Source organism: Capra hircus, chromosome 16, assembly GCF_001704415.2.
Source record: "Capra hircus breed San Clemente chromosome 16, ASM170441v1, whole genome shotgun sequence".
NCBI classification, from domain to species: Eukaryota; Metazoa; Chordata; class Mammalia; order Artiodactyla; family Bovidae; genus Capra; species Capra hircus.
Window position 1 is genome coordinate 48,080,284 of NC_030823.1, and position 27,278 is coordinate 48,107,561.

The 27,278-nt window shown below is 61.6% G+C and overlaps 1 protein-coding gene across 2 annotated transcripts in view; it reads left to right on the forward strand.

Moving 5' to 3' along the window:
• LOC108633228 (multiple epidermal growth factor-like domains protein 6) overlaps window positions 1–13,971 on the forward strand; it is a 33,176-nt gene extending 19,205 nt beyond the window's left edge. The window contains exons 5-21 of one of the 2 annotated variants that reach the window (XM_018060468.1): window positions 901–1,023; window positions 1,352–1,489; window positions 2,960–3,079; window positions 3,438–3,560; window positions 4,083–4,253; window positions 4,587–4,718; window positions 5,437–5,565; window positions 7,144–7,272; window positions 7,954–8,088; window positions 8,648–8,782; window positions 11,592–11,717; window positions 12,243–12,374; window positions 12,468–12,596; window positions 12,688–12,819; window positions 13,342–13,470; window positions 13,564–13,691; window positions 13,866–13,971. In XM_018060468.1, coding sequence (XP_017915957.1) covers window positions 901–1,023; window positions 1,352–1,489; window positions 2,960–3,079; window positions 3,438–3,560; window positions 4,083–4,253; window positions 4,587–4,718; window positions 5,437–5,565; window positions 7,144–7,272; window positions 7,954–8,088; window positions 8,648–8,782; window positions 11,592–11,717; window positions 12,243–12,374; window positions 12,468–12,596; window positions 12,688–12,819; window positions 13,342–13,470; window positions 13,564–13,640 — 2,060 coding nt within the window. In that variant the 3' untranslated portion in view covers window positions 13,641–13,691; window positions 13,866–13,971. Of the gene's footprint in view, window positions 1–900; window positions 1,024–1,351; window positions 1,490–2,959; window positions 3,080–3,437; window positions 3,561–4,082; window positions 4,254–4,586; window positions 4,719–5,436; window positions 5,566–7,143; window positions 7,273–7,953; window positions 8,089–8,647; window positions 8,783–11,591; window positions 11,718–12,242; window positions 12,375–12,467; window positions 12,597–12,687; window positions 13,471–13,563; window positions 13,692–13,865 lie in introns of those variants that run through there. The other variant, XM_018060467.1, reaches the window with a different exon arrangement.

Genomic DNA, 27,278 nt, shown 5'->3' on the forward strand with positions numbered 1-27,278 from the left:
AGCATCACCCCAGAGCGTGGTGGGCACAGCTTTTTAGAACATGCTCCGACCTCATGGCTGCACGGGTGTCCACTGTGCAGTGTTAGTTGCCCCATCTCAGGACTCGGGTGCCCCTGCTCCTCCCTGTTATGCGTGGTTCTGGATGAGCAGCCGGGGCCTGTCCCCCTGACTCTTGGGGTGAGTCTCTGAAGTGATGTGGTGTTTCCAGGGCATGCAGTGGTCATTTCCCGAGGCATCCTGCCCGATGGCCGTCAGAGAGACAGGTCTGTGAGTGCAGAAGCCTGTTCCACGTCACTATCAGGAAAATGTTCTAGGTCTCACTGCCAATGTGATGGGCATGTCCTGGCATTCCGGATGCAGTGGCTTCAGAGAACCCAGTGGGAAATGAGGCTGAGGGTCAGCTTGATTCCATGGACTCTCAGGTGGTGGGACTGAAGCAGTCATTGGAAATGCTAGGTCCTGAGGCCAGTGCCATGTGGCCACAGGGAGGAAGCTGTAGCTTGACCCTGGATGACAAAGTGTGCTTTCTCCCGCTGGCCCCCGGAGGCCGGTGGCGAAAGGCCCCTTCTGTGCCAGGCCTCGATGGGGGGTGCTTGGCAAGTGCAGATACACACATCTCAGGGACCGTGGGCTCAGAGAGGCGGAACAGCGCCCACTGCTGCTGGTGGGGCCTGAACCCAGACTTCCAGCCGTGCCCTCCTCGCCCTGGGACAGAGAACAGCTCTGCACCTGGAGTGTGTTGGTGAAAACAAAAATGCTCAGAACAAAGCAGGAGAGGGCACCGGGGGCCCCTCTTGGCATGGGATGCCTGGGCCCTGACCCCTTGGAGACCACCCTTGGGGGCCCAGCCTTCCAGGCCAGTGGTCCAGAGCACCCCTCACCTGTGATCTCTCCCATCAGATGTGGATGAATGTGTCACAGGCCTGGCCCAGTGTGCGCATGGCTGCCTCAACACGCACGGCTCCTTCAAGTGTGTGTGCAATGCGGGCTACGAGCTGGGTGCTGATGGCCGGCAGTGCTACCGTGAGTGGACAGTGGGTGGCAGCACCACTGGACGTGGAGACGCCACATGGCTTTCCAGCCCCCCACAACTGTTGGCTCGCTTTGGCCGAGGGCCAGAACTTCCTTGTCAGTTGAGGGCGGCGCTGGGCCTGGTGGCTGATTGTGGGTCCTGGGAGGATGGGGGAGGACAGAGGGACCCCAGGAGGACAGGGTTCCAGGGTCCACTGGGCCCTGGAGCTCTGTGCAGCCTATTTCCCAGGGGACTGGCAGCAGCTAGGGCGGGAGGACTGCGCCAGCTCGGGGCGTCACCCCAGCCCTGGTCCCACGTCTCTGGTGGCTCTGGCTGCAGGGATCGAGATGGAGATCGTGAACAGCTGTGAGGCGGACAACGGCGGCTGCTCCCATGGCTGCAGCCACAGCAGTGCGGGCCCCATCTGCACCTGCCCCCGTGGCTACGAGCTGGACGAGGACCAGAGGACATGTATCGGTGCGAGCGGCCTCCTTCCCGACTGCCGTCCCCCAAGCCAGAGGCTCGCTGCCGCCCTGGGGCAGTGCTCGGGTTTGATGCTGTGAATGGGAACCTCTCTCCTGTTGCCCCCAGTCCTGTTCCCTCGGCCTCGGGCAGGGGTGGGGGTGGTACGAGAGGGCCTGGTGAGAGACAGCATCACGACCCCGCTGAGCACCCACCACCCATGTCCACCTGCAGTTCTGCTCAGCTGCTGGGTCAACACCCACGTGCTGTGACATGTGAGCATCCCCTCTGCATCAGCAGGTACTTCCTAGCACCTGCCACTGCCTACCCTGCTCTCACAGCAGGTGGGGCGGCTCTGGGCTGCCACTGGGGTCCTGGTGTGTCGTGTGTGCAGGGCCGGGGATGTACCTGGGTGCCTATGTGATTGAGGGCGAGTATGTGAAACTCACATGCAGGTGTGCATACAGTCATGTGCAAGTGTGTGTGTGCATGTGGTCGCCAGCAGGTAGTTGTGCACGGGTGTGCGTGTGGTTGTGTGCAGGTAGTTGTGCATGGGTGTGCATGTGGTTGTGTGCAGGTTGTGCACGGGTGTGCGTGAGGTGTGCAGGTAGTTGTGTGCAGGTGTGCACGTGGTGTGTAGGTGTGTTTGTGAGGTGTGCATGTGGCTGTGTGCAGGTAGTTGTGCGCGAGTGTGCGTGTGGTTGTGTGCAGGTAGTTGTGCATAGGTGTGCGTGTGGTTGTGTGCAGGTTGTGCACGGGTGTGCATGAGGTGTGCAGGTAGTTGTGTGCAGGTGTGCACCTGGTGTGTAGGTGTGTTTGTGAGGTGTGCGTGTGGTTGTGTGCAGGTTGTGTGCGGGTGTGCGTGTGGTGTTCAGGTAGTTGTGTGCAGGTGTGCACATGGTGTGTAGGTGTGTTTGTGAGGTGTGCATGTGGTTGTGTGCAGGTAGTTGTGCGAGTGTGCGTGTGGTGTGCAGGTAGTTGTGCATGAGTGTGCGTGTGGTTGTGTGCAGGTGTGCACATGGTGTGTAGGTGTGTTTGTGAGGTGTGCATGTGGTTGTGTGCAGGTAGTTGTGCACGAGTGTGCGTGTGGTTGTGTGCAGGTAGTTGTGCACGAGTGTGCGTGTGGTTGTGTGCAGGTTGTGTGAGGGTGTGCGTGTGGTGTGCAGGTAGTTGTGTGCAGGTGTGCGTGTGGTGTGTAGGTGTGTTTATGAGGTGTGCGTGTGGTTGTGTGCAGGTAGTTGTGTGCAGGTGTGCGTGTGGTTGTGTGCAGGTAGTTGTGCATAGGTGTGCGTGTGGTTGTGTGCAGGTTGTGTGAGGGTGTGCGTGTGGTGTGCAGGTAGTTGTGATGCAGGCGTGCACCTGATGTGTAGGTGTGTTTGTGAGGTGTGCGTGTGGCTGTGTGCAGGTGTGTGCACACACCCGTGCTGTGGACAGCATGCACTTGGGTGGCACTGGTGCCAGCTGGTTGTGGTGTGTGCCCTGCAGACGTCGACGACTGTGCCGCCTCCCCGTGCTGCCAGCAGGTTTGCACCAACAGCCCCGGCGGCTACGAGTGCAGCTGCTATGCCGGCTACCGGCTCAGTGCGGATGGCTGCGGGTGTGAGGGTGAGTGCTGGGCGGCTGGGGCAGCTGGGGAGCGGGCCATCCTAAGGGTGACATGGGGTGGGCTCTGGCCCCCGCCCAGCACTCTGTCTCTGGGTATTGGTTTAGCGCCTGCATCTGCAGGCCTGTGGAGGCCTGCCTGTTCCCTCCCCCGTGTGGTCACTGTCTTCTTCTCTGGGCTGGGCCTGCACCCCTGACTGCCCCCGGCCTGGCCTTTCTCGAGCAGGAGGCCAGGAGGGTGGCTGTGGCATGGGTGTCACCCAGCAGGTCCCCATCCCATGGGGAGGGGTGGGGCGGGAGGACCGCCCCAAGGCTCTGACCCCTGGAGGATGGGTGCCAGTGTCCCTGGGTTTGCCCGCAGATGTGGACGAGTGTGCCTCCGGCCACGGCGGCTGCGAACACCACTGTGCTAACCTGGCCGGCTCCTTCCAGTGTTCCTGTGAGGCCGGCTACCAGCTGGACGAGGACCGCAGGGGTTGCACCTGTGAGTCTCCATCTGGCCCCATGGGACCCTTTCTTCCTGCAGCACTGGGGCCCCACTCCCTGCTTCCCAGCTGGATGGACCTCACCTCAGACCCTCCCACTGTGGGATGGGCTGGGGGTGGGAGGGTGGGAGGGGCTGGACAGACAGGGGCCCCCAGGCAGGTGTTAGGGGTCCCAGTGGTCCAGCTTTAGCCCCTCCCCGACTAGAGGAGGGACTTCATTCAGGGACTGAGGACCACGTCCAGAGCAAAGGGCTCTTCTGTCCCCACGCCCGCTCCACGCTCAGGGTCCCTCTGGCTAGTGTGGGAGCCGGGACAGCTGGGGCGGACATGGCGAGACTCAGGTCCTCAGGTCCTGGAGCCTCCTCTGTCCTGAGAAGTAAGCTCGCTCCTGGTGACCAGGGTGAGGAGAGGCACCAGGGTCTGTAGGTGGGGGTCCCAGGGTGGCACCGAGGGGCAGGGGAGTCAATCCTGAGGAGGACAGGTGAACGGCAGGGGCTCAGTGGCCTTCGTACTCTGCCCAGCCCTGGAGCTGCCCGAGCTGGTCCTGGACGGCCACCTGCCCCTCGGGCGGCCCCCTCTGCACATTGCGGTGCTCCAGGATGAGCTGCCCCCTCTCTTCCAAGACGACTACGCCGGGGCTGCGGAGGAAGAGGCTGAGGCACGGGGTGAACACACACTGCAGGAAAAGTATGGTGAGAGGTGGGCCCGCCCCCGGGCTTCTGTGCCAGCACCCCCTGGGCCTAGCTGCTGCCCAGCCTACGGTCTTGGGCACGAGGAAGTCTTCCTGTGAGTGCCTTGTTTGCCAAGGCTCAGAGAGGCCAAGAGGCTTGCTCCGTCTGCCCAGTGTGTCTGGGGCTGAGCCTGGCTGCCCACTTAGGGCCCTTTCTGGCCCCTGTGTGGCCCCCTTGTCTCCATTCACCCGCGTGGGACCTGCATGGCCCGAGGATGCCCTGTGTCCCCTTCTCTGGGTAGGGTCCAGGGCCGGGGGCCAGACTCTGAGGCTTTTCTCTCAATCCGTCCCCCAGTCTGCCTGGACAACACCTTTGGCCCAGACTGCAGCTTGACTTGTGATGACTGCAGGAATGGGGGAACCTGCCTCCCCAGCCTGGACAGCTGTGACTGCCCTGATGGCTGGACCGGGCTCGTCTGCAATGAGAGTGAGGCTGCTGTGGGGGCGGGGCCGCGTGGGGGACAGGGCCCAGGAGCCCTAGGACCTGCATGGCATGGATGGTCCACTCCTCCTACCGTCCTGGGCAGGAGCTTCCCAGGTCCTTCCATTCACTCATTCCTTCAGGGTCTCCCAGCTGCCTTCTCCACGCCAGGTTCTCTTCTAGGTGCTGTGAGACCCTGGGGGCTCACAGAGCCTGGTGTCTGCCCCTCACAGATGTCACAGTCAATGAGGGTCCAGCCACAAGCAAGCCAACAACTAACTGAGACAAAAAGAGGTCTGATGAAGAGCAGTGGGTGGGCAGGCCAGTCATGCTAGAGTCTCTGGGGGACAGGTGACTTCCTCAGTCCACACAGCAAGTGGGCAGCTGAAGCACATTAGAACACTGCTCTCTCCCAGCCTCTGTCCAGGGCATGTCCACTCCCTGCCCAGCGACCCTCTAGTATCAGAGGCCATAGTGACTGAAAGTGCTGGTTGAGAAGGTGGACCTGTTGGAGTAGAGGGAGAGGATGCAGGATTGATGAGTGATGTCTGCCGTGCATGTGGGCGGGGTTCCAGGGCACAAGTCCCGTTAGGTGCTGCTGTGGGAAGTTGCTTCTGAACTGGAGGCTTGACCCCCAGGAGGGTGTTTGTATCTCTGGAGGGGTTTCTGAGTGCAGGGTCCTTTTGCGGGCCGACGACCCTGAGCTCCTCTGTCCCTCTTGCAGCTTGTCCTCCGGACACCTTTGGAAAGAACTGCAGCTTCTCCTGCAGCTGTCAGAATGGCGGGACCTGTGACCCTGTGACGGGGGCCTGCCGCTGCCCCCCAGGGGTCAGTGGAGCCCACTGTGAGGACGGTGGGTGCAGCCCCTCCTTGACCCCTGGATTCATCTTTGGGGTGGAGGTGAGGGGCACCACCTCTTGGCTCCTAGTCCCCTTTCTTCTGCAGGGGTGGGGAAAGTGACCGTATGGTACAGAGGAAGCCCCTTAGTGCAAGAAGCACTGAGTTGTTATCGTTGGCTATTCTCACAGGGCCTGACTATCGCAGGTGGTGAGGACTCGTGGGAAGAATAGCACTTTTGTAACTGGGTCCCCTGAGAAGTAGTGAGCTCCCTGTTCCTGGAAGCATTCAAGGAGAGCTACATGATGGCTGGGTGGGGTTTGCAGAAGGGAGCATGCCTGGGCTGTGGCTTCTTGGGATGACACTAACATCCTTTCTAACTCTGAAGTTGCAACATTTTTGGAGGAACTGGAGTCCACAGAAGTTTCCCAGGTGCCTGATGCTTCATTGTAAAGTCCTCAGACCTTTACATTTCTGCTACTTTTGCTGGCAAGTATAGCTAGTATATCAAGGACTTCCTGTCTTAGCAGCGATGGCAACAATTGGTGGACCGTTCCCAGGGCCTAGGTGGCCTGTGTGGGGTGGCAGGGCAGGTCTTTCTGCTTCCTCCCTCTGGTCACCTTCTCAGCTCAGTCAGCATCCCTGTTTCTTTTCCCGCAGTCTGCCATCCCTACCCTGAATGAGAGCTGAAAGCACACTGCCTGTTGGAAGCTGTATGTGTGTTGTTGTTCAGTTGCTAAGTTGTGTCCGACCTGTGACCCTGTGGACTGCAGCACACCAGGCTCCTCTGTCCTTCACTCTCTCCCGGAGTTTGCTCAGCTCTCAGGGGCCCCTCTATGAGTTTCCTAGACTCCAGGTGCCCCAGGCTCGTGACTGTCCCTCTAGCCTCTGCCTCCGTCTCCCCGGGCCTCCTCTTTTTGAGTCTAGCCTCCCTCTCCTTTCCCTTCTAAGGACACGTGTTGGGTTAGGCTTGCTGGGACAGTTCAAGATGGTCCCACCAGGAGATCTTGATGGTCAGGATGTGGACGTTCCTTGGGTTCACCATGCAGGTCCCTGAAGCCCTTCAGTAGGCGGGTCAGGGGCAGAGCTGAGTCAGAGCAAAGCACTCGGGGAGGAGGGCCACAACCCCGCCCTGGCCCTGGGCCCCTTGAACTTGGGCCTGTGTCCTTCCTTCTGTGAGTTCCAAAGGCCAGACTCAATGACCACTGAGGGACAGGCATCAGGATGCTGTCAGTGCCGGTCAGATGGAGAGAGTGGGCTCTCGGAGTCACTCCTGCGTGTGATGAAGATGTGATGGCCTCCGGTCTGGCCACCGTCTGAGGCCACAGACCCTGGGGGCTCAGGCCTGCAGGGGCAGACGGCCACATTCATGGGGCTCACCTCATCCTGCCCTGCCCCCGGATGCCCTCACCAGCCCCCAGGGACACTCTCTGTCTGGGGCACAGGGACCTTGGGCTGCTGGTGGCCCTGAAGCCCTATGGCTGTACCCTCCAGGGTGGCCCAGGCCTCTCAAGGCTCCTGTATTGGGTGCTAATGCCCCCTCTCGGAGCATCTCCTTGGGTGGGTGGGCAGTCAAGAGACCCCCTTCCCCCAGGCTGCCCCAAAGGCTTCTATGGCAAGCACTGCCGTAAGAAGTGCCACTGTGCCAGCCGGGGCCGCTGCCACCGCCTCTACGGGGCCTGCCTCTGTGACCCGGGGCTCTACGGCCGCTTCTGCCACCTGGGTGAGTCCCACTGACCCCTGGGCGCTTGGATCTGAGGTGGGGCGGGGCCATAGAGTGGGCTGGGTTCTTCCTGCCTGGGTCCAGCTTGTGTTCAACCATCAGTCTTCATAGATAAGGACACGGGGGCTCAACGAGGTCCCTGGCTGGGGTGAGGGGCCTGCAGACTCAAAGTCCTTTGGACTGTGCTGGCTGCCAGAGCATCTGGGTGGGCGGCCCTCGCCCTGGTGGGTGGCCTGCAGGCCTGGGCAGGGGCAGGCCCCCCCCCCCACCTCGGAAGCTCCAGGTCACAGAGCTTGTCTTGGTTTTTGGAATTTCCTGGGAGCAAGTCCTGAGCCCCCAGTGGGGTCGCGCCCCTCTTCCCTGGGTCCACAGACGCCCAGGATGGTGCAGGGAGAGGTGGTGGGCTGCTGGAGAAAAGCCAGAAGGCCTCACCTTCTGGAGTGAGGCCTTGTAGGAGGATTGCTCAGAGGGAGGCAGTGAGGGTCCCAGGCGTTCCCTGGCCAGGAAGTGCCTCTCTGTGAGCGTTTCTCATCTGCAAAGTGGGCAGTGTGCCTGGTGCTCAGGGCACCAGCGACTCTGTGTGGGGTCCCAGATACGACTGGGTGGACGGGGCTGGAGATCTGGGCTGGGGCGGGTGCTGGCAGTGGGCAGGCCCCCCTCACAGTGCATTCTGGGGTGTAGCCTGCCCGCCGTGGGCCTTTGGGCCAGGCTGCTCAGAGGAGTGCAAGTGTGAGCAGCAGAATACACGTGCGTGCGATAAGAGGGATGGCAGCTGTGCCTGCAAGGCGGGCTTTGGGGGCGAGTGGTGCCAGGACGGTGAGTACAGGGCCAGGGGGAGGAGGGCCCCAGGTTGGGGGACAGGACCTAGGGGAGAGGGACAGGCTGCAGGGGAGGGGGACAGGCTGCAGGGGAAAAGGACAGGCCCCAGGGGAGGGGGACAGACCGCAGGGGAGGGGGACAGGCCCCAGGGGAGGGGGGAGAGGCCCCAGGGGAGGGGGACAGGCCGCAGGGGAGGGGGACAGGCCGCAGGGGAGGGGGACAGGCCCCAGGGGAGGGGGACAGGCCCCAGGGGAGGGGGACAGGCCCCATGGGAGGGGGGAGAGGCCCCAGGGGAGGGGGACAGGCCCCAGGGGAGGGGGAAAGGCCCCAGGGGAGGGGGAAAGGCCCCAGGGGAGGGGGACAGGCCCCAGGGGAGGGGGACAGTCCCCAGGGGAGAGGGAAAGGCCCCAGGGGAGGGGGACAGGCCCCAGGGGAGGGGGGACAGGCCCCAGGGGAGAGGGAAAGGCCCCAGGGGAGGGGGACAGGCCCCAGGGGAGGGGGACAGGCCCCAGGGCCTTTGGAACCTTGCAGACGCCTGTCCCCTTTCCCCCTGCAGAGTGCCAGCCGGGCTTCTTTGGGCCAGGGTGCCGGCAGGCATGCACCTGCCCCCCAGGCGTGGCCTGCGACCCTGTCAGCGGCGAGTGTGGGAAGCAGTGTCCCGCTGGCTACCACGGGGAGGACTGCAGCCAAGGTGAGTGGCCCTAGTGCCCAGGTAGGGTGCAGGCTATCTGGCTGTGCAGGGCGCCAGGCACCAGAAGTGCTGGAGCTGGGCACCGGGTCAGCCGTAAAGCCTGGCTCTGGCAGCACCTTGACTGCTGTGTCCCCACCCTGGTCATGCAGTGGTGACTCAGCCACAGGTCTGCCTGTCCCTGTGCACCCAAGAGGGCGGGAGCTCATGTGTGTGTGTGTCTACACACATGTACACTGTGTGTGTGTATGTGCGTGTGCGTGTGCAGGGCGGCTGGAAGGGCTGGTACCACTCCCAGATCATCCCCTCCCTTGCTCATTCACTCCTTCCATCACGGGACAGACTGAGAGCGCTTTGTGCTGGAAGCCGGCCGGGGGCTCCTCCCTGGTGGGTCTGAGCAGGCAGTACAGAGGCAGTTGCTCCCAGGGGTGGTGTCTCGAGAGGCCTGGGCTGGAGGTGCCAGCGTGGGGCGTGAGTGATGATTGTAGGCCCTCCGCGTGGATGCCGAGGCTGGGACAGTGTGAATGGGTGCCAAGCAGGGAGAGGCTGAAGGCAGGAGGTCCTCGTTTATATGGGGGAGCCCTTGCTGTGAGCATCAGCACTGCTGTGGCTGCCAACGGAGTGTGGGCAGGTCGCGACCTCCCTCAGCACAGGGCACACTGTTCTCACCCCTCAGCCAGGGCAGGTAGGAGTGGAGAGGGGGCCTGCAGTGTGACTGGTGTGACTCCCACTGGAGGCAGCAGTCTGAGTCCCCCTCAGGGACAAGGAGGGCCTGGGGGCCACTGCCCACCCCAAGCCGAGGAGTCGATCTCCCTCTACACCCAGGCGCGGACCCTCCCTCTCAGTGGTGGTCCTGGAGACCCCCGGGATGATCTGGGCTCTCAGATTCCCTTGGTGCACAAGGGCTGTGTGTAGGGCTTAGAACCCAGCTTGGAAACCAAGTATCCCCACAAGCCCAACCTACACTCTGGCGGGGGGCTCTGTGGTCTCGAGGGCCTTCAAGAGCCAGGAACGTCATCCCATCCGTGAACCAGCGTGGGAGCTTGTGGACTTTGCCTACCTGGTGTGGGCTCAGGCTCCTGACTCCCCTGACTTCTGTCTGCACCCTCGCCTTCCTCCACCCCCGCCGGCGCCCGCTGTCCAGCAGTGCCCTCCCAGGCGGCCTGAGTGCTAAGACTCGAAGGGCCTTCACCCCCATCCTTCCCTCTGGTCTTCTTTGTCTTTCTTTCCGTTTTTCTTCAAAAGTATCCAGGGCCCCAGGGATGGGTGGCAGGACATGACACACATCTTTATGGCAGTGATGGGCTCCCCGCTGCTGTCAAGTCTGGAAGGCATCAATGCCCCAAACACGTCTGCCTGTCAGTGGAGCGGGGACCCCCCCAGATGGCGGTCAGCTCCATGTGCCCTGCTGGGCCTCCCTGCCCCAGTCCATGCTGCCTGGGTGCCTGCATGTGCGCCCAGCGTGTGTGCCGCCTGTGGTCCTGCGGGCGAGTGGGTGCCCGTAGGTGTGGGCCCTCAGGGCAAGGGTTCAAGGGGCGTGTCCTTTGTCCAGAGCCTAACCCGGGGCCAGAGAGACTCCAGGCCTGGGACCCCACGGCATTCCTGCTGACATCTCCCCCTACCCAGGCAGTGCGCGTCCTCAATTCTCAGTCCTGCTGAGTGTTGTGGTGGGAGAGAGGGGTTGTGTGTTCTTTGGTGTGGCGCGTGGACCCCAGCCTGCCCACTCCAGGTGCCTGGCTGGCCTTCCAGGGTCCAGAACTTTCCTTATAGCAGCATCGCAGTGGCCACATGGTGCTGGGGCCAGCAGGGCCTTCTCCTCATCTTGGTTACCGCCCTGGTCAAGCAGATGTAGGGGGGACAGGGGCCCTGCCAGGCCACTGGAGTCACCACTGCAGCCCACATGGGTGGGGCAGGCTCCATGATCCCAGTGTTCTTTTCTGAAGCTTTGCTTTGGGCCCAGAGCTGCTGGCCCCTCCTCCCCAGGCTTTTCTCACTCCTGAACATGCGGTGACCACATGGGGACCCCATGGTAGACCACAGTGGGAGGAAGGCAAGCAGAGCGGGCTTGCCACTGCTCTCCAGGGTCCTGGCTCACCCTCCATAGGCCCTGCCATCTGCGGCCTCCAGGCCACCCCTCACCACTGCTCCCCTACATGGGCCTTTCCCTGCCCCATGTCCCCATGTCCTGTCCACTCCTGTGACTGCCTTCATCACCCTGGGGACCCAGGCTGTGTCCAGCAATCCTGTGGGGCAGGTGGGGGGGCCAGGTGCTGGGGACAGGTGAGGGGGGCAGGTGCAGAGGGCAGGTGGGGGTGCAGATGAGGGGGGCAGGTGCAGGGGGGAGGAGAGGAGGGCAGGTGCAGGGGGCAGGTGGGAGTGCAGGTGAGGGGGCAGGTGTGGGGGGCAGATAAGGGGGGACAGGTTCCAGGGAGGTAAGTGGGGGGGCAGGTGCTGGGGGCAGGTGAGGAGGGAAGGTGTGGGGGGCAGATGAGGGGGGACAGGTTCCAGGGAGGCAGGTGGGGGGGCAGGTGTGGGGGGCAGGTGAGAGTGTGGCAGGTGCCAAGGGTGGCAGGTGGGGGCCAGGTGAGGGGATAGAGGTGCAGGGGGCAGGTGCGGGGGGGACAGGTCGGGGGACAGGTGCAGGGGGATAGATGCCAGGGGGGCAGGTGAGGGGGGACAGGTGCAGAGGGCAGGTTCAGGGGGACAGTTTCTGGGGAGGCATGTGGGGGGGCAGGTGCGGGGTGGGGTGCAGGTCAGGGGAGGAGGGCCACTCTGCGTGGGGGCCCTGAGGCTCTCTGCTCTCCACCCCTAGAGTGCCCGGCAGAGACGTTTGGCCAGAACTGCTCAGGCTCCTGCTCCTGTGGGGGCGCCCCCTGCGACCGGGTCACAGGGCAGTGTCTGTGCCCACCAGGGAGGACCGGGGATGACTGTGGGGCAGGTGAGTGGCAGCTGTGGCCCGGGGTCACCTCAGCTCCCTGTGCTGCACAATGCCCGGCCGCGTTTGCAGACCCCAGCCCTGGAGCCCTGCAGACCCCAGGCCCGTCCACAGCAGCTACGAGAGGTCATACCACCAGGCTTGGGTCTGGATGTGGGCGTCTGTGGCTGCCCCGTGGCTGAGCGTGCAGAGGGGACACTGGGAACTGTCAGCCACGGGGACAGCTTGGCCAATGGCCCCCCGCCCTCCTCAGCCTGTGGTGGGTCCTCTAGGCTCCTGTTCACTGCATGTGGGTCTCCCGGTTCTTCTGGGGCCCGCTTTTGCTTCTTGAGCATCCTGGGGCAGGGGGTCTCCCCCGGGGTGAATGCCCTGAAGTCTACAGCCTGTGAGTGGACTAGGGGCTCCCATGACCTGCCCCCTCCCTCCTCTGGGATGGCTCAGTTGGGAAGAGAAATCCCTGCTCCCCAGTGGGCCCAGCGAGGCCTGGGGAGACTGACTACCTGTGTGTGTGTGTGGGGGGGGTGCTAGATTGTCCCGAGGGCCGCTGGGGGCTTGGCTGCCAGGAGATCTGCCCGCCGTGTGAGCACGGTGCCGCCTGTGTGCCGGAGACTGGAGCCTGCCTGTGTCGCCCCGGCTTCACGGGCAGCCGCTGCCAGGATGGTGAGTGCCTGCTGCCCCCACCTCAGCCCTGCCCGCAACCCCAGCTCGCCCCATGCCCAGCCCCAGCTATGCTCAGCCTGTCTCTGCCCACAGCCTGCCCTGCTGGCTGGTTTGGACCTGGCTGCCAGACGCGGTGCTCCTGTGCCAACGATGGGCTCTGCCATCCAGTGACCGGCCGGTGCAGCTGTGCCCCTGGGTGGACCGGCCTCAGCTGCCAGAGAGGTAGGCGGCCTGGTGTCCAGGCATCCCTCCCCACCCCGATCCGACTGTGGTCACCTGCGCAAGGTGACCAGCCTTTGTTGCTCTGTTGCAGCCTGTGACAGCGGCCACTGGGGACCCGACTGCAGCTACGCCTGCAACTGCAGTGCAGGCCATGGGGGCTGCGACGCCGTCAGCGGCCTGTGTGTGTGTGAAGCCGGCTATGTGGGCCCGCGGTGTGAGGAGCGTGAGTCCCAGCCTGGCCCGCACACGCATGTGCACATGCATGCTCATGTGCTCACACACACGCAGGCTCACGTGCACACATACACACACACATGTACAAGTGTCAGGGGGACCCAGCCCTGCTCCCTGTCCCCAGACAAGCAGGGGTCTCCTCGTCTAAGCCCACCCGCAACCTCCCCCATCTGGCTCCCCTGCCACCCGCCACCCTCCTACCTGCCTGGGCTCAAGAGAAGGCCCACGTGGAGCAAAGGCAGCAAGAGATGGGGTCAGTGGCACCCCAAGGGGCGCCTGCCACCTGTGAGAGGGGAGGAAAGTGTCTGCTAAGGACCAAGGGCCCTGCCCTTCAGTGTCGACCCCCACCCTGGCTGGGCCGGTGGATCTGGGTGAGCTGGGGGCTTGGCTCCTAGCTGGGAGGGATGCAGAGGCCTTGGGTAAGGGAGGGGCTTCCCCTGCCCCACAGCCCAGGTCCTGGGCAGGACTGGGGCAGGCGACTGTACGCCCAGCTGAGAGTCTGGTGTCTCAGGGTGTCCCCAGGGCTACTTCGGGCCGGGCTGTGGGCGGCGATGCCAATGTGAGCACGGGGCGGCCTGTGACCATGTCAGCGGGGCCTGCACCTGCCCTGCCGGCTGGAGGGGCACCTTCTGTGAGCGAGGTGAGTCAGGGCATGGGCCGGAGGGGTGTGGGAGGGTGGCGTGCCGGCAGGTCTCGTGACCCCGGCGGTCTCCCATCACCACCCCGCCCACAGCCTGCCCAGCCGGCTTCTTTGGAATGGACTGTGGCGTGCCTGTGACTGCAGTGCCGGAGTCCCCTGTGATCCCGTGAGCGGCTCCTGCCTCTGTCCTGCCGGCCGCCAGGGCCCCCGCTGTGCCCAGAGTGCGTGAGGCCCCCGTCAGCCTTGGGTGCTGCCCGTTAGGGTTAGGGTCTGTCCTTGTGTGTGGCCACCCAGGTCAGAAGGAGGGGCGCTAGACCTCAGCAGCCTGGGACCATCTGCTGCAGCCCCTCCTGGGGTCCATCACCCCCGGCCCCTGACCCCCTTCTCTCCTGCAGCCTGCCCAGCCCACATGTTCGGCCACAACTGCAGCCAGGCCTGCTCCTGCTTTAATGGGGCCTCCTGTGACCCTGTCCATGGGCAGTGCCGCTGTGGCCCTGGCTGGACAGGGCCCACATGCCTGCAGGGTAAGCCCTGACCAGGAGTCTGGAGCCAGCTGTCATGCTTGTCCCTCCCTGGGCCGTGGAGGGTGACATGGGTGGGACTTGAGGGGGATCTAAACCTCTCTGGGCAGGGAGGACGGAAGTCCATCTCCCCGCTGTGGGGCACCCAGGGAGGGAGGGAGGCCTTAGGACTCCTAAGGGACCACACCCTTCAGCGCCGAGCCCCCAAAGACTGGGCCGGTGGGGCCGGGGAGCCCTGGGGCAGCTCGTCCTAGAGGCAGCCCCCATTCCTGCCCCTAAAGTTCGGTGTTGGGCTTCGGGACGAGCCTGCAGGTCCAGTGGGCTGGCCCTCCGAGGGTTCAGGCTTCCGGCCTGGCTGGCGGGGAAACCACAGGTTGCTTTCTCTCTGGCCTCAGCCTGCCCAGAGGGCCTCTATGGTGAGGACTGTCAGCTCTCCTGCCTGTGCCGGAATGGGGGCACCTGTGACCCAGTCTCAGGTCACTGCACCTGCCCAGAGGGCTGGGCCGGCCTGGCCTGTGAGAAGGGTGAGTGTCGGGCTGGTGGAGGGGGGGCCCTGGGGGTCTCGGGGGACCCAAGGCCACTGCCCTGGTCCCTTCCCTCTGACGGCTGCCTAGTGTTGAGGAGCAGGGCCCTGGGTGTGGCCTGTGGTGTCATCACTCCCAGGTGCCTATCCTTCCCAAGGACCCAGCACCCGAGGCTCTGGGTGCAGGAAGCGTGAGCAGGGCAGGTGTACTGGGCCCCCAGGCATCACCCGCCCCGTCTCTGCAGAGTGCCTCCCGGGGGTCTTTGAAGCTGGCTGCCCGCAGAGCTGCGGGTGCCTCAACAGCGGCCTCTGTGATCCGCACACCGGCCACTGCCTCTGCCCAGCTGGCTGGACTGGGGACAAGTGCCAGAGCCGTGAGTCGGTGGCTCGGGGACCCACGGGGGAGGCCAGGAGGTCCCTGGGGCCCCTCCGGGGTGGCCTCCGTCATGCCAGAGTGTGGGGCCTCAGCAGTGTGGGCAGTGGGTAGGAGGGTCAGGGCTGTGGTCTGAGCTCCCCAGGCCTTCTGTCTCTGTCTGGGGAGCCGCCCGGAGCCGGACTAAGCCCGCCCGCCCCTTTCCCCACAGCCTGTCCCGAGGGCACCTTCGGGGCCCACTGTGAGGAGCGCTGCGCTTGCCGGTGGGGGGCCGCCTGCCACACCAGTCACTGGGGCCTGCCTCTGCCCCCCGGGGTGGAGGGGCTCGCGGTGTGAGAGCGGTGAGCCCTCAGCTCTGCTGGGGCCCAGGGTGGGGGCGGGTACTTCACACGGCGACCCCTCGGGCCCCCACCCCCCCCACCCCCCACCCCCCACCCCAGGGCTCCCCACCACCTCCGCCTCCCCGCAGCCTGCCCACCTGGCTGGTTTGGAGAGGCCTGTGCCCAGCGCTGCCAGTGCCCCCCGGGTGCCGCCTGCCACCATGTCACCGGGGAGTGTCACTGTCCCCCGGGCTTCACGGGGTCCAGCTGTGAGCAAGGTGGGTGCTGGATGTGGGCAGGCCTGGGGGCAGTTCAGGCCACATGCGCTCCTGGGCTGGGCCCCAGAGCTCTGCCCCCAAGAGGGGCCCGGGGTGAGGGAGGGTGCCTTCTCCCGGCCAGGCCAGGACTGACCCCTGCCGCCTCCCCCAGCCTGCCCACTTGGCACCTTTGGGGAGCGCTGTGGGCAGCAGTGCCACTGCCCCGGCGAGAACCAGGCCTGCCACCCCGCCTCGGGGGTCTGTGCATGCGCCCCCGGCTACCACGGCGCCGGCTGCCAGCAACGTGAGTGCTGCCTGGTGGGCGGCCTGGCCGCTGGAGTAATGGAGGGGAAAAGGGAGGGGCTTTGCGAGCGCCCCGCCCCTGGCAGCTGGCCCCTCCCCCCGCAGGGTGCCCACCAGGGCGGTTCGGGCCTGGCTGTGAGCTGCTGTGTGGGTGTCTCAACGGGGGCTCCTGTGACGCTGTCACCGGGGCCTGCCGCTGCCCCGCCGGATTCCTTGGGACTGACTGCGGCCTCGGTGAGTGGCTGGGGTGTCTTCTCCCTGCATCTCGACAGGCAGGGCCACGCCATCCGGCCTGCAGGGCAGACAGCCCCAGACCGTTCCACTCCTTGAGTCCCTCGCTGGGACCGGCTGCAGACCAGGCTAAGCTGGGGGATCGGTGTGGCCAAAACGTCTCCTCGGCCTGCTCTGCCTGGCCGTGTGCTGTGCCCCCGACCCGCGCTGTGTCCACCAGGACCCCTGCAGAAACCAGCTGGCATCCTGCAGAGAGAAGGGCCTCTCCCTGAGTCACGTGGGGACTTTCCAATCGACCGTCTGGGGCTGGGGCTGGCGAAGGTGGGTGGGGGCACTGTGAGTCACTCAATGTAGTGTGGGCCCGGGCCCCCCAGAGCCTGCAGCTGAGGGAGCCACCAGGGAGGGCAGGGGGCTCAGCAGCAGGCGGCCCCGCCGTGTCTGGGAAGACAGGGCGGGAGTCTCCACAGCCAGCCTGCTGTGGCCCAGTCCCGTCCCATCCGGGTTGACAGAGCAGAGGCAGGGGGATCCAGCCAGGAGTGGCCACCCTCCCCTTTCCTCCCGGCAGCCTGTCCACACGGCCACTTTGGCCCTGGCTGTGCCCACGTGTGCAGGTGTGGGCGGGGGGCAGCCTGTGACCCCGTGACCGGCAGCTGCTCCTGCCCGCCTGGGAGGACCGGCGTCTACTGCGAGCATGGTGAGAACCTACTTGCTTGCTGCCTCGGGCACTTCGCATACATCACTACATTAGCCATGGGGGAGCGTTGGTGACAGAATGAAGCCATGGGGTCACGGGAGAGCTGGGTCCCTTCTGCTAATCCCCAAGGCACCCTGAGGATATAAGTGAGGGCTTGCTCATGTTGACTGCAATGCCCACTTGGGTCATCCGATAGCACCCCATATCCTGCTTTGATGGACTCAGGCCATCAGTTGACCTCTCCAGTTCCCTGTGACCAGTGGGGGACGGATAACTTCTGTCCCAGAGCCAGCCCCCAACCCCGAGCAGGAGGGGTCAGGCGAATTGCTCCGTCTTGAGGATGGAGCCAGCCTCTTGGCTGATGTCCTCCTGGAACGGGGTCCTGCTGGCCCTTCCTGCTGGGCCCAGCAGCTGGGAACCCACGGAGAGGGAGGCCCGGAGCACAGGTGATGGTGGGGCAACGAGAGTGGCCCCTGGGACCATCGTGGGGTTTGTGCTCATGATGGTAAGCAGGTCCTCAGGCCGTGCCCACACTGCTTGGTCTGACCCCACACCCTGGTAGGTCTGAGCCCTCTGCTCCCTCTGGTCCTTTTCAAGGGGCTGGTCCCACTCCCCCAGGTCCTGAATCCTGACTCTATCCAGGCCACACCTCCAGGGGAGAACAGCAGCTAGGGGTCAGAGTCTGAAAGCACCACCTGGCGTGTGGGGCTGCCCAGCCTCCTCCGAACCTGGAGGGTGCCTCCTCCCCAGGAAGACTTCCCTGACCCCCTCCCGCCTGGTGGGCAGGCACTCCCATGCCCTGGAGGGCCCTGGTCCCTTTCCTCCTGTGTTACTGTCAGCGCTGGCTCAGTTCTGGCCTCTGAGGAAGATGGATGAACTGGCAGGATGTGGTTGGTGCAGCTTCCTGGCACGTGTGTGCCTGGGGGTGCGGAGGGGGCGGGGAGGAAGTGTTTGTTGAATGACTGTTGGATCATGTGGGAGTGTCCTGGAGTGTGTCTGGCTCTGGACCAGAGCTCTGAGCAGGCCCGCTTCGTCCCTAGGCTGCCCCCAGAATCAGTTTGGTGTGAACTGTGAGCATGCGTGCTCCTGCAGGAATGGGGGCCTGTGTCACGCCACCAACGGCAGCTGTTCCTGTGGCCTGGGCTGGACAGGGCCACACTGCGAGCTGGGTGAGTCCAGGCCAGCCTGGGGGCGGCGGCGTGTGTGAGGTGGAGAGTTGCTGCCCACAGTGGGTGAGGCCATGCCTGGTGTGGCAGGGGCTGGGTGCGGGAGGAGGTCCATAGCTTAGGGGCGATCGTGGGGAGGCACCCGGCTGCCGGAGGGCCGGATGAGGCTCCCAGGGTCACCTGGGTGAGGCTAGTGCCCCTGCTGTCCTGTGACAGCAGGCTGACCCCCTGGCCCCTCCCCAGCCTGCCCCGCTGGGCGCTATGGTGCTGCCTGCAGCCTCGAGTGCTCCTGCCACAACCACGGGACCTGTGAGCCCACGTCGGGGGCCTGTCGCTGCAGCCCCGGCTTCTATGGCCAGGCCTGCGAGCACCGTGAGTTGTAGGGTCAGGCCGCTGCACCCCTGGGCGCGCACTCCTCCGCTTTCCACGTCACTCCTTGTGGTGGCCCAATGCTATGAGGCCTGACCCAGCTTCGGGGCAGAGGGCCACAAGGGCGGGCTCTGGGCCTGGGGGGGAGGAAGCGGGTGCCAGCCCCAAGCCCGTCCTGTGCTCTCTCTGGGCAAACTGAGTCAGGGGCTCCGACCCGGGTCTCCCTCAGCCTGTCCCCCCGGCTTCCATGGGGCTGGCTGCCAGCAGACGTGCCAGTGTCAGCATGGCGCCCCCTGCGACCCCGTCAGCGGCCGGTGCCTCTGCCCTGCTGGCCTCCATGGCCAGTTCTGCGAGTGGGGTGAGTGTCCGTGCCCCCACGCACTCCCACCTGGTCCCCTTGCCCTGGGCTCGGGACAAAGGATGCTGACTAGTGCCCCTTCCAGGGTGTGAGCCGGGCTCGTTCGGAGAGGGCTGTGGCCAGCAATGTGACTGCGAGCTTGGGGTGCCCTGTGACCCCCTCACCGGCCACTGTCTGTGCCCCCCTGGGCGCACAGGGACCACCTGTGACCTGGGTGAGTCAGGGGTACCGCTTGGTGGGGGCAGGGGTGTGGGTCTCTGTTGGTAGAATCGACTGTGTTTCTGGAGCCCACCTGTGTCACGTCCTGGCCTGGGCACTGCGTCCTCCTGCCCGGTCCGTCTGCTGGCGCAGCGGCTCACAGAGAGCCCAGCACCAGGGTTCCTGCTCAGAGTTGTCGAGGCCCGTCCTGCCTTACAGCTTCCCCCTGAGTCCCTGGGGGGCCTCTCTCTGGGGTGTGGGGGCTTTGGTCCTGGGGAGGGGCCCCTGGTGAGGTGGGAAGGAAACCTCCCAGATGGGCCAGCTGGCCTGCGTGGGCTCTGTATCTCCTCCTCAGGGCTCTTGGCCGTCTTGCCCCTGGGAGCCTCCCTGACCGCCAGCTCCCCTTCGCCGGCCTGGGGGCTGGTGGGAATATGGGGAAGAGATTCTGGGCCAGTGCCCGGCGCCCAGCACTTTCCCACATGAGGGCTCACACAGGACAAATCTAAGGCTTGAGGTCTTTGCTCCTGCATGCTCCCTGCGGGTATCCTGAGGCCTGCGGTCCCAGCCCCTGGTGGACCGGAGTGGCACTCAGGCCTGTCCCTCCCACCACTTCCACCCCACCCACAGGCTGCAGGAGGGGCTTCTTCGGGCCGGGCTGTGCTCTGCACTGCTCCTGTGGGGGTGGAGCCGACTGCGACCCTGTCAACGGGCAGTGCCTCTGCGTGGACGGCTACACAGGGCCCACGTGCCGGCAGGGTGAGTCGGGCTCCTGGTTGGGGGCGGGGGAGAGAGGGGGACAGGGTGCTCGTGGGGTCAGGTGAGTGGCATGAATGTCACCATCTGAGTGCGATGCCCATGGTGTCTGCCTGGCCTCTGCTGAACAAAGTGTGGACCTTCCAGCCCCTGGACCGTGGATGGGACTCAGCATACAGCCAACCCAGGAGCGGCAGGCGTGGGCTCAAACTGCAGAGGGTGGAGACCCCTTGGGCAGGGCTGGGTGAACCAGTGTGGGTGGGCGCTGACACAGCCCCCCGCCATCCCTTCCTCACCCTGTGTGTGTGAACCAGGGCATGACAGTGTACCTACCCAAGGGTGCGTGTGTGCAGTAGCACAGGTGTGTGCTCCAGTCTTCCCAGCTGGCGCTAGTGATGAACCCATCTGCCAATGCAGGAGACATAAAAGAAGCGGGTTCAGTCCCTGGGTTGGGAAGATCCCCTGGAGGAGGGCATGGCAACACACTCCAGTATTCCTGCCTGGAGAATCCCATGGACAGAGGATCCTGCCGAGCTGAAGTCCATGGGGTCGCGAAAAGTCAGACACGATTTAGAGATTAGGCACGCAGCACGTGCTCCAGTCTGCATGCTAGCACCTGTCTCCCAGCGTGTGTGTGTGTGTGTGCGCTTCTGTGCACGGCCACGGGCAGGGTCGGGGGTGGTGATGGCACCATGGCCCCTCAGCCCCCGAAACACTGGGGGAGCCTGCTTTCTGCAGGCAGCGCTTGGAGTGCCCCTGCTCCTCTGGCCACCTCTGCCCCTCTGGTGTGCCCTGGTCACCTCGCCCAGGCCCAGCCTGTTCCTGGGAAGCATTGTGTCTACCAGGGGAGACCAGAGGCCGGCTTGGGGCCTGTGCCAGGCAGGCCTTGAGATAGCGTGATGGGGGAAGCCAGGCTGCGAGTGGAGATTCCAGGCTGGGATCCTTGACCTGGGGACCCCAGACATGGTCTTATATTGTGAGTGCATCTTGTTGAGCCTCCCCAAGGCAGCCCTGGTCCCTAGGCGCTTTTAGGGGAGGGACCCCACCTCCTGAAGAGGAGGGGGTTGAGTAGGTGGAGACTGAAACTTGTGGGGCTGGTGCTGGGACGAATGATGCTCACAGCGGCACCTGGTTGTCAGGTTTGGTACTGCACCAGAGGCATTCTAGGTGGCTGTGACGTTTACCCTGGGGTGGGGGGCGTCAGGAACTGGGGGTGCCCCTGCCTGAGCCCTGCTGGGAAGGAGAACAAGAAGGGCCTCACTGCCCCTGCCCTGGAGTGGACCCCACAGGGCCTGTAGTGAAGCCCCTCTTCATCCAGTCCTAAGTCCTGCCTCCCCACCCTGTACGTTGGCGGGGAGATGCTGTGCAGGGAGAGAGTGGGGGTCCCTGCAGCCTCACTGCCCCGTGACTGCTGCCCACCTGAGGGAGGGGCACCAGCGTGTCTGTCTGCCTGCAGGTGGACCCTCCCAGCTCCCGGAGAGCCCATCTCCAGCCCTGGGCCCAGGTAGGCGGGCCGGGGGCATCCCTGTGTTGCCAGGAGGGTGGCACTTGCTGGCGTTACAGCCCCTTACCTGCAGACTAAGGCCAGAGGAGGGAGGGGGATCCAGCTCTTGCATGTAATCTGGGCCCCCAGGGTGGCGGGGGTTTTAAAACCTGGACCTCAGAGATGAGTCAAGGCTGGAGCTGGAAGGACAGGAGGGGTGGCAGGAAGCCTGAGCCCAGGACTCAAAAGCCTTGGAGAGTTTCCGCCCACCCCAGGGCTGACCTACTTCTTTCCTGCCCCTGCAGTGGCCCTACAACCAGCCTCCCACCAGACCTGGGCTCAGCAGCAGCCTAGAGAAGCACTAGCTCAGGGGCAGCCCCCGCTGAGGCTTGGCTCCCAGGGGCCACTGAGGGGACCTGGGGGCTTTGGTGTCCACTGAGGAGGGACGTGCGGGGGCCAGGACTCCGGCCCCACCCTGGTCTCCGAGGCCTGTGGACAGTGGCGCAGCCTTCCACTCTGCAAGGATCTTCTGACCAGGAGGATGGAGGCCTTGCCTGGCCCGCCCTGAGGATCGTAGTGTGGAGGAAGCCGCACCTGCCATGCCCCTGGGGTGAGACTGCAGGCAGGTGTGGGGGCAGGTGCGGGCCTGGGGCCGTTCCTTGGAGCAAGTTCTTCTGGTGCTAGGCCTGGGACTGCTGCAGTTCAGTCTGTTTACCTGGAAACAGATGCTGGTGCTAGGCCGGGCCATATTTATGGAAGGTATTTATGGGCAGCCAGACCCTGGGCACTGAAGGGCTGCCTGCCTGCTGCCCGACCTGGGAGGCCTTGACTCAGGCCTCTGGGTGGGGCTTCGGTACCCTGTGAAACCCAGTAAGTTAAGAAAGGAGCAGCTACTTCCTTGAGGCCTGTGTGCTTGCTGCTTTGTACGGGCTCCGTGTGGTGGCCTCCTGGGACCACCGGCATGAGTGGCCTGACCACAGAGGCCCATGAGGCCCCTGGGCCTCCCTGGGTGCCACGCAAGCAGTCAGGGTTTATCCTGGTCCCCGGTGCTCTTCAGGGCATGGAGCCCAGATACCCTCCAAATGCTGGCAACAGCCTGTATATGGGACGTGTGGCCCCCAGGGGAGGAGGGCAGGGTGCTGCTAAGGGCAGCTTGGGTGTCCACCACTCCTCCCCTGCCCTGTCTTTAGGGTAGAGCCAGCGGAGATGGTTGGACCCAGATTGTCACGCTGGACACTTAGGTCCGGGCTGGAGCCCCCTCTCCCCTCCAGCATGAGCCCAGGTAGCTGATTGCTCCAGGCGCAAAGAATCTCATGGGGCAAAGCAGGGTGGGTTCTCGTAAACCCTGTCCCCTTAGACGGACAGCGAGTGGACAAGCAGTAGCAGATGAAACCGAGTTAATGGGCCACTGTTTTAAGACTTTGAGGTACATAAATAGAATCCATATCCCAGAAAGTGTCAGGGACAGTGCAGGGATAATGGGATGCAGGTCAAGGACCATCATCAGGACTGGGCGTGGAGCGTGTGGAGGCTGGAGTTGCCGGGGTAGGGGGTGGGGAGGGTGGCAGGAATCTAGTCAAATACCAGGTTTTCCAGCTCAGGACCCTCCCAGTAGGCATCAGGGAGGCAGAGAGAGAGAAGATACAAAGGAAAGGTTCGTGGAGAAGGATGAGGGAAGTGTTAGCACTTCTGAAGCCCTAGAAAAAGAAGGGAAAAACCATTGACACAAAACACCAAGCTCTCAGGTCCAAGTTGGATGATCTCAGACCAAAAGTGCTCATATTGGAAATAAAATTTAAAACATTTTAAAGCCATTGTCTAAGGAATTTAAAGAATACTAGTAACAAAGAGACATTCTAAAAATGCCCAGAAAAAGCGAACAGCAGACATGACAGCAGACGCTCCAGTGAAAACACTGAAGCGAGAAGGTGGTGATCTCAGTTTCAGAGTGTCGAAGAAAAGATGTTGAAACTTGAATTTCATGGCCTTCAATTGTGTGTCCTGCGAAACTGTCCTTGAGAAGAAAAGTGGACATTATTCCTGGGTGTCCACAGCCTCAGTGGGCACCATGTGAGAACCGCCACTTGAAATTACATTCAGAGGAAGTTTTCCATTAAGAATGGAATGCCTGAGATAATCGTTACGTTTCTTATATGACCTAGTGATTTGTTGTTTAGTCGCTAAATTGTGTCCGACTCTTTTTGCAACCGACCCCCGACCTAGAGTGTAAGAGAGAATGAAAACAGGCACCAGGAAGCCAGGCAAGGTGGAGCAGAGGAAGGGAGAGACGCTGGTCTTGTTCACTCGCCAAGTTGTGTCTGATTCTTTGACCCCATGGACTGCAGCATGTCATGCTTCCTTCCCTGTCCTCCACTATTTCCAGGAGTTTGCTCAAATTCACGTCCATTGAGTTGGTGATGCTATCCAACCATCTCATCCTCTGCTACCCTCTTCTCCTTTTGTCTTCAGTCTTTCCCAGGATCAGGGTCTTTTCCAATGAGTTGTCTCTTTGCGCCTGGTGGCCAAAGTATTGGTGCTTCAGCTTCAGTGTCAGTCCTTCCCGTGAATATTTGGGGTTGATTTCCTTTAGGACTGACTAGTTTATCTTGCTGTCCAAGGGACTCTTAAGAATCTTCTCCAGCATTACAGCTTGAAAGTATCAATTCTTTGGTGCCCAGCCTTCTTATGGTCCAATTCTCACATCTATACATGACTACCGGAAAAACCATAGCTTTGACTAGATGGACCTTTGTCAGGAAAGTGATGCCTTTGCTTTTTAATATGCTGTCTAGGTTTGTCATAGCTTTTCTTCCAAGGAGCAAGTGTTTTTTAATTTCATGCCTGCAGTCACCATCCACAGTGATTTTGGAACCCAAGAAAATAAAATCTGCCATTGTTTTCATTTTTTCCCCATCTATTTGCCATGAAAGTGTTGGGACCAGATGCCATGATATTAGTTTTCTGAATGTTGAGTTTTAAGCCAGCTTTTTCTCTGGTCAAAGGCAGCCAAACCCTCAAGTAGACCGGACTTGATAAGGTACTGTGACCTCCACAGAAGTACTAATAGGAAGGAAATGTCATCTAAACTGGAGGAAATGTCATCTCTCTGGTGGAAGGCAGGGAAGGCGGAAGAGTCAAGCAGAACAGGAAAGTAGGTGGAAGCCTAATTGAAATGGTTACAGACGATCACAGTCAGGCCCCTAGACTGCATTAAACATTCGTCAACATTTTATTGATAAAACACGTACCTGAAAGGAGAGAAATAGAAACATCCAAAGTAAACCAAAAGCTGGACGATGAGTTTTGATATTTTAAAACGGTGTGTGCGAAGCATAATACGTGACTGTATGTAAATATCTTCGTATGCATGCATGAAACATAGAGGCTCAGAGACTCATAAAGCAGTGGTGGGTTTAACAGATGGAAGTAATTAAACTGGTGATTTTCAATGTGCTATTTATTAATACAAAAGCAAGACAGCAATGATAACATTTTAATTATCTTTATACACATGCTATATATATGCCTATATTCACTTATTTATATTTGTACATATACACATCTATATTTAGGTCTATAAACTTCATACTCAACCAACAGAAAATAATGGAACATTTAACACAAATTTCTTCTTTGAACAGTAATAAAGAAGAAAATTTAACACGGTTGATAATATTTTTTTAAACATTAAGCAAGAAAAAAATACAGAGGGTGGGAAAGTTAACTATAGACACAGAGAGTCAGATATAAAAAGGAATATGATGAACAACTAGTACCAATAACTTTGAAAACTTAAAAAAAAAAGGATACATTTCAGGAAAATATAAACTACCAGAAACAGTGTAAGTGGAAACAAAAAACTTGAATAAACCAGTAATTTAAGTAAATGCAAATAGCTGTCACAGCGCCACGCCCCCACTCCCACCCCTTCCCCCTACCCTGTCACCACCCCAGGAGGGCTGGATCCTATGTTGGTGGAGGGGCTGGGCCAGACCCCTGAGACATGAACTTGTCTGATGTGAGTTGTTCCAGAAATACTAAATAGAGGAAATGACTCAACTCATTTCAGGAGGCCAGTACCAACCGGCTTCTCCAACAGGTGAGGTCGATGCGAGAAAAGAAGTTTACAGACGTGTATGCAGAAAGGCTAAGTAAAATACTAGCTGCTCAAAAATATATAAAAAAAAAAAAAAACAAAACATCCACTTGATCCAAAGGGACCTGGACTTGATGGAAACCCAAGGCGGGGACTGCCCTGGTGGCCCAGTGGTTAGGACTCCGTGCTCCCACGGCAGGGGACCCCGGTCGGGGAACTGACATCCCACATGCTGCAGAGCACAGCCAAAATAAATACATGAATTTACCTACAGCAAATAGAAAAAAGCCACACAAGGACTTTAACATCAGAAAATGTGCCCAGGTGTTTGGGTGAGATGAAGGCACCCCTTTCTTTTTTTAAAAAAAATTAGTTGAATTGGAGGCTAATTACTTTACAATATTGTAGTGCTTTTTGCCAGACATTGACATGAATCAGCCATGGGTGTACGAGTGTCCCCTGTCCTGAACACCCCTCCTGCCTCCCTCCCCATCCCATCCCTCCGCACCTCTTTCGATGAAAGTTCCTAGAAACCAGATACAGGGGAGGCGCTTTCTTGATGCTGACTGCGTGCCAAGGGTCTTCTGCGAGCTGGGCAGGCTGCGAGCTGGGCAGGCGATGGAGTCCGGGTCTCCGCCCCTGCCGAGCTGGGCAGGCAATGGATTCCAGGTCTCCGCCCCAGGAGGCCACCCTGGGCTCCTTGTCCCCTCTCTGGGCTCCTGCCTCCCCTCCCCCATTACTGGTCTCCACAGCCCTGAAGTGACAGCCTGTGTCCTTCCTAGGACTGGGGCGGAGGCTTGGCTTGAGTCATGCTGGGCCACTCAGATGGATTTGGGTCAGGCCCAATAACCCTTGTGGGAAGAATGAATATATTCCCTCAAAGGTGGAGAATCAGATCATCACTCGCTCCTCCTGACCCCCAGCAGAGCCTGGGAGACCCCAGGACATGGCCCTGGCTTAGACAAAGAAGTAAGCGGTGTTGGGCCTGCGGGAAAGGAAAAAGGCAGGAGACAGATGAGCAGGATTTAAGACTTCGGCAAAGTGGGCTGTGAAATCATAGAGATGATAGGAGACACGTAAAAGCTGTACAAATATATAGTTCTTCAATGCCACTAGTAGACAGAATACAACATAAGATTCCACTTGACTTGGCAACAGGCCCCAGAAATACCAGAATTTATCTGGTTGAAAAGATGTGAAGCCCTTCACGGTTTCAGAAGATCTCGGGGTCAGCCTTCAAGTTCACTGGGTTCCAGTGACCAGGAGGACGGGTGGCAACTGTGGGAGTGGGTGGGGGTGTGTGGCACAGACAGGGGTCCCATGTCAGGACCTGCGTCCACTTTGCAGAAGGAAACCAGCTAAGGTTGCAGACCCCAGGTCAGTAACCGAGGACATGCCTCGGAGCTTTTCCATCATACCAAAAACGTGCCTGGAAAAGGATGGGCGGGGGCTGGCCTGCCCACCTGAGAGTTGGGAAGAGAAGGGGCAGGGGTGCTGCAGGGCTTACACAGTGACGCAGTCCACCCACCTCTGCCAAGGGTGCACACATGTGCGTGCACACCACACACACCCTTGCCTCTTCACCCTGGTCACCAGATTGCCCCCCAGCAGCTCCAAGAAAACAGTAGGGAGTTAGATTCCACCTGTCCAAGGGGGAGGAGCTGGGCCTGATCTCTGGTGACCCCTCCCCCCCATGATCATGCCTCTCACACTGAGCCTGGCCCGGCACTGTCCTGCAGATGCCCTGCTCAGGACGGCCCTTCCAGCTGCCAGAGGCCCCCTTCCAGCTGCCAGAGGCCGGAGGCCCTGTAGGTCACCTTGGAGGTTAAAGGAAGGAACTGCCCCTCCCTCCTGGTGTGGAACACCCCCTGCCAGGAGGTTCAGTGGGCGGGGCCTGGATGAGCTCCACCCTGCTCAGGCCCCTGCTGGCCTTCCTCCTGCCAGCCAGCCTCAGGGATGGATGGAAGGGACAGAGGGCGGGTCTCCCCCAGTCACCCTCTTCTGGTCGCGGCAGGGATCCACACCCCGGCTGTCATAAGGATGACAGGCCCCAGCAGGCTCTGGCAGATCGTCAGAGCACTGGAAGCCCCCACCCCAAGGACAACACTGCCAGGGCCCAGAGAGGCACTGGGCATGGGCTGGGAATGGGAGGGCTGGCAGGGG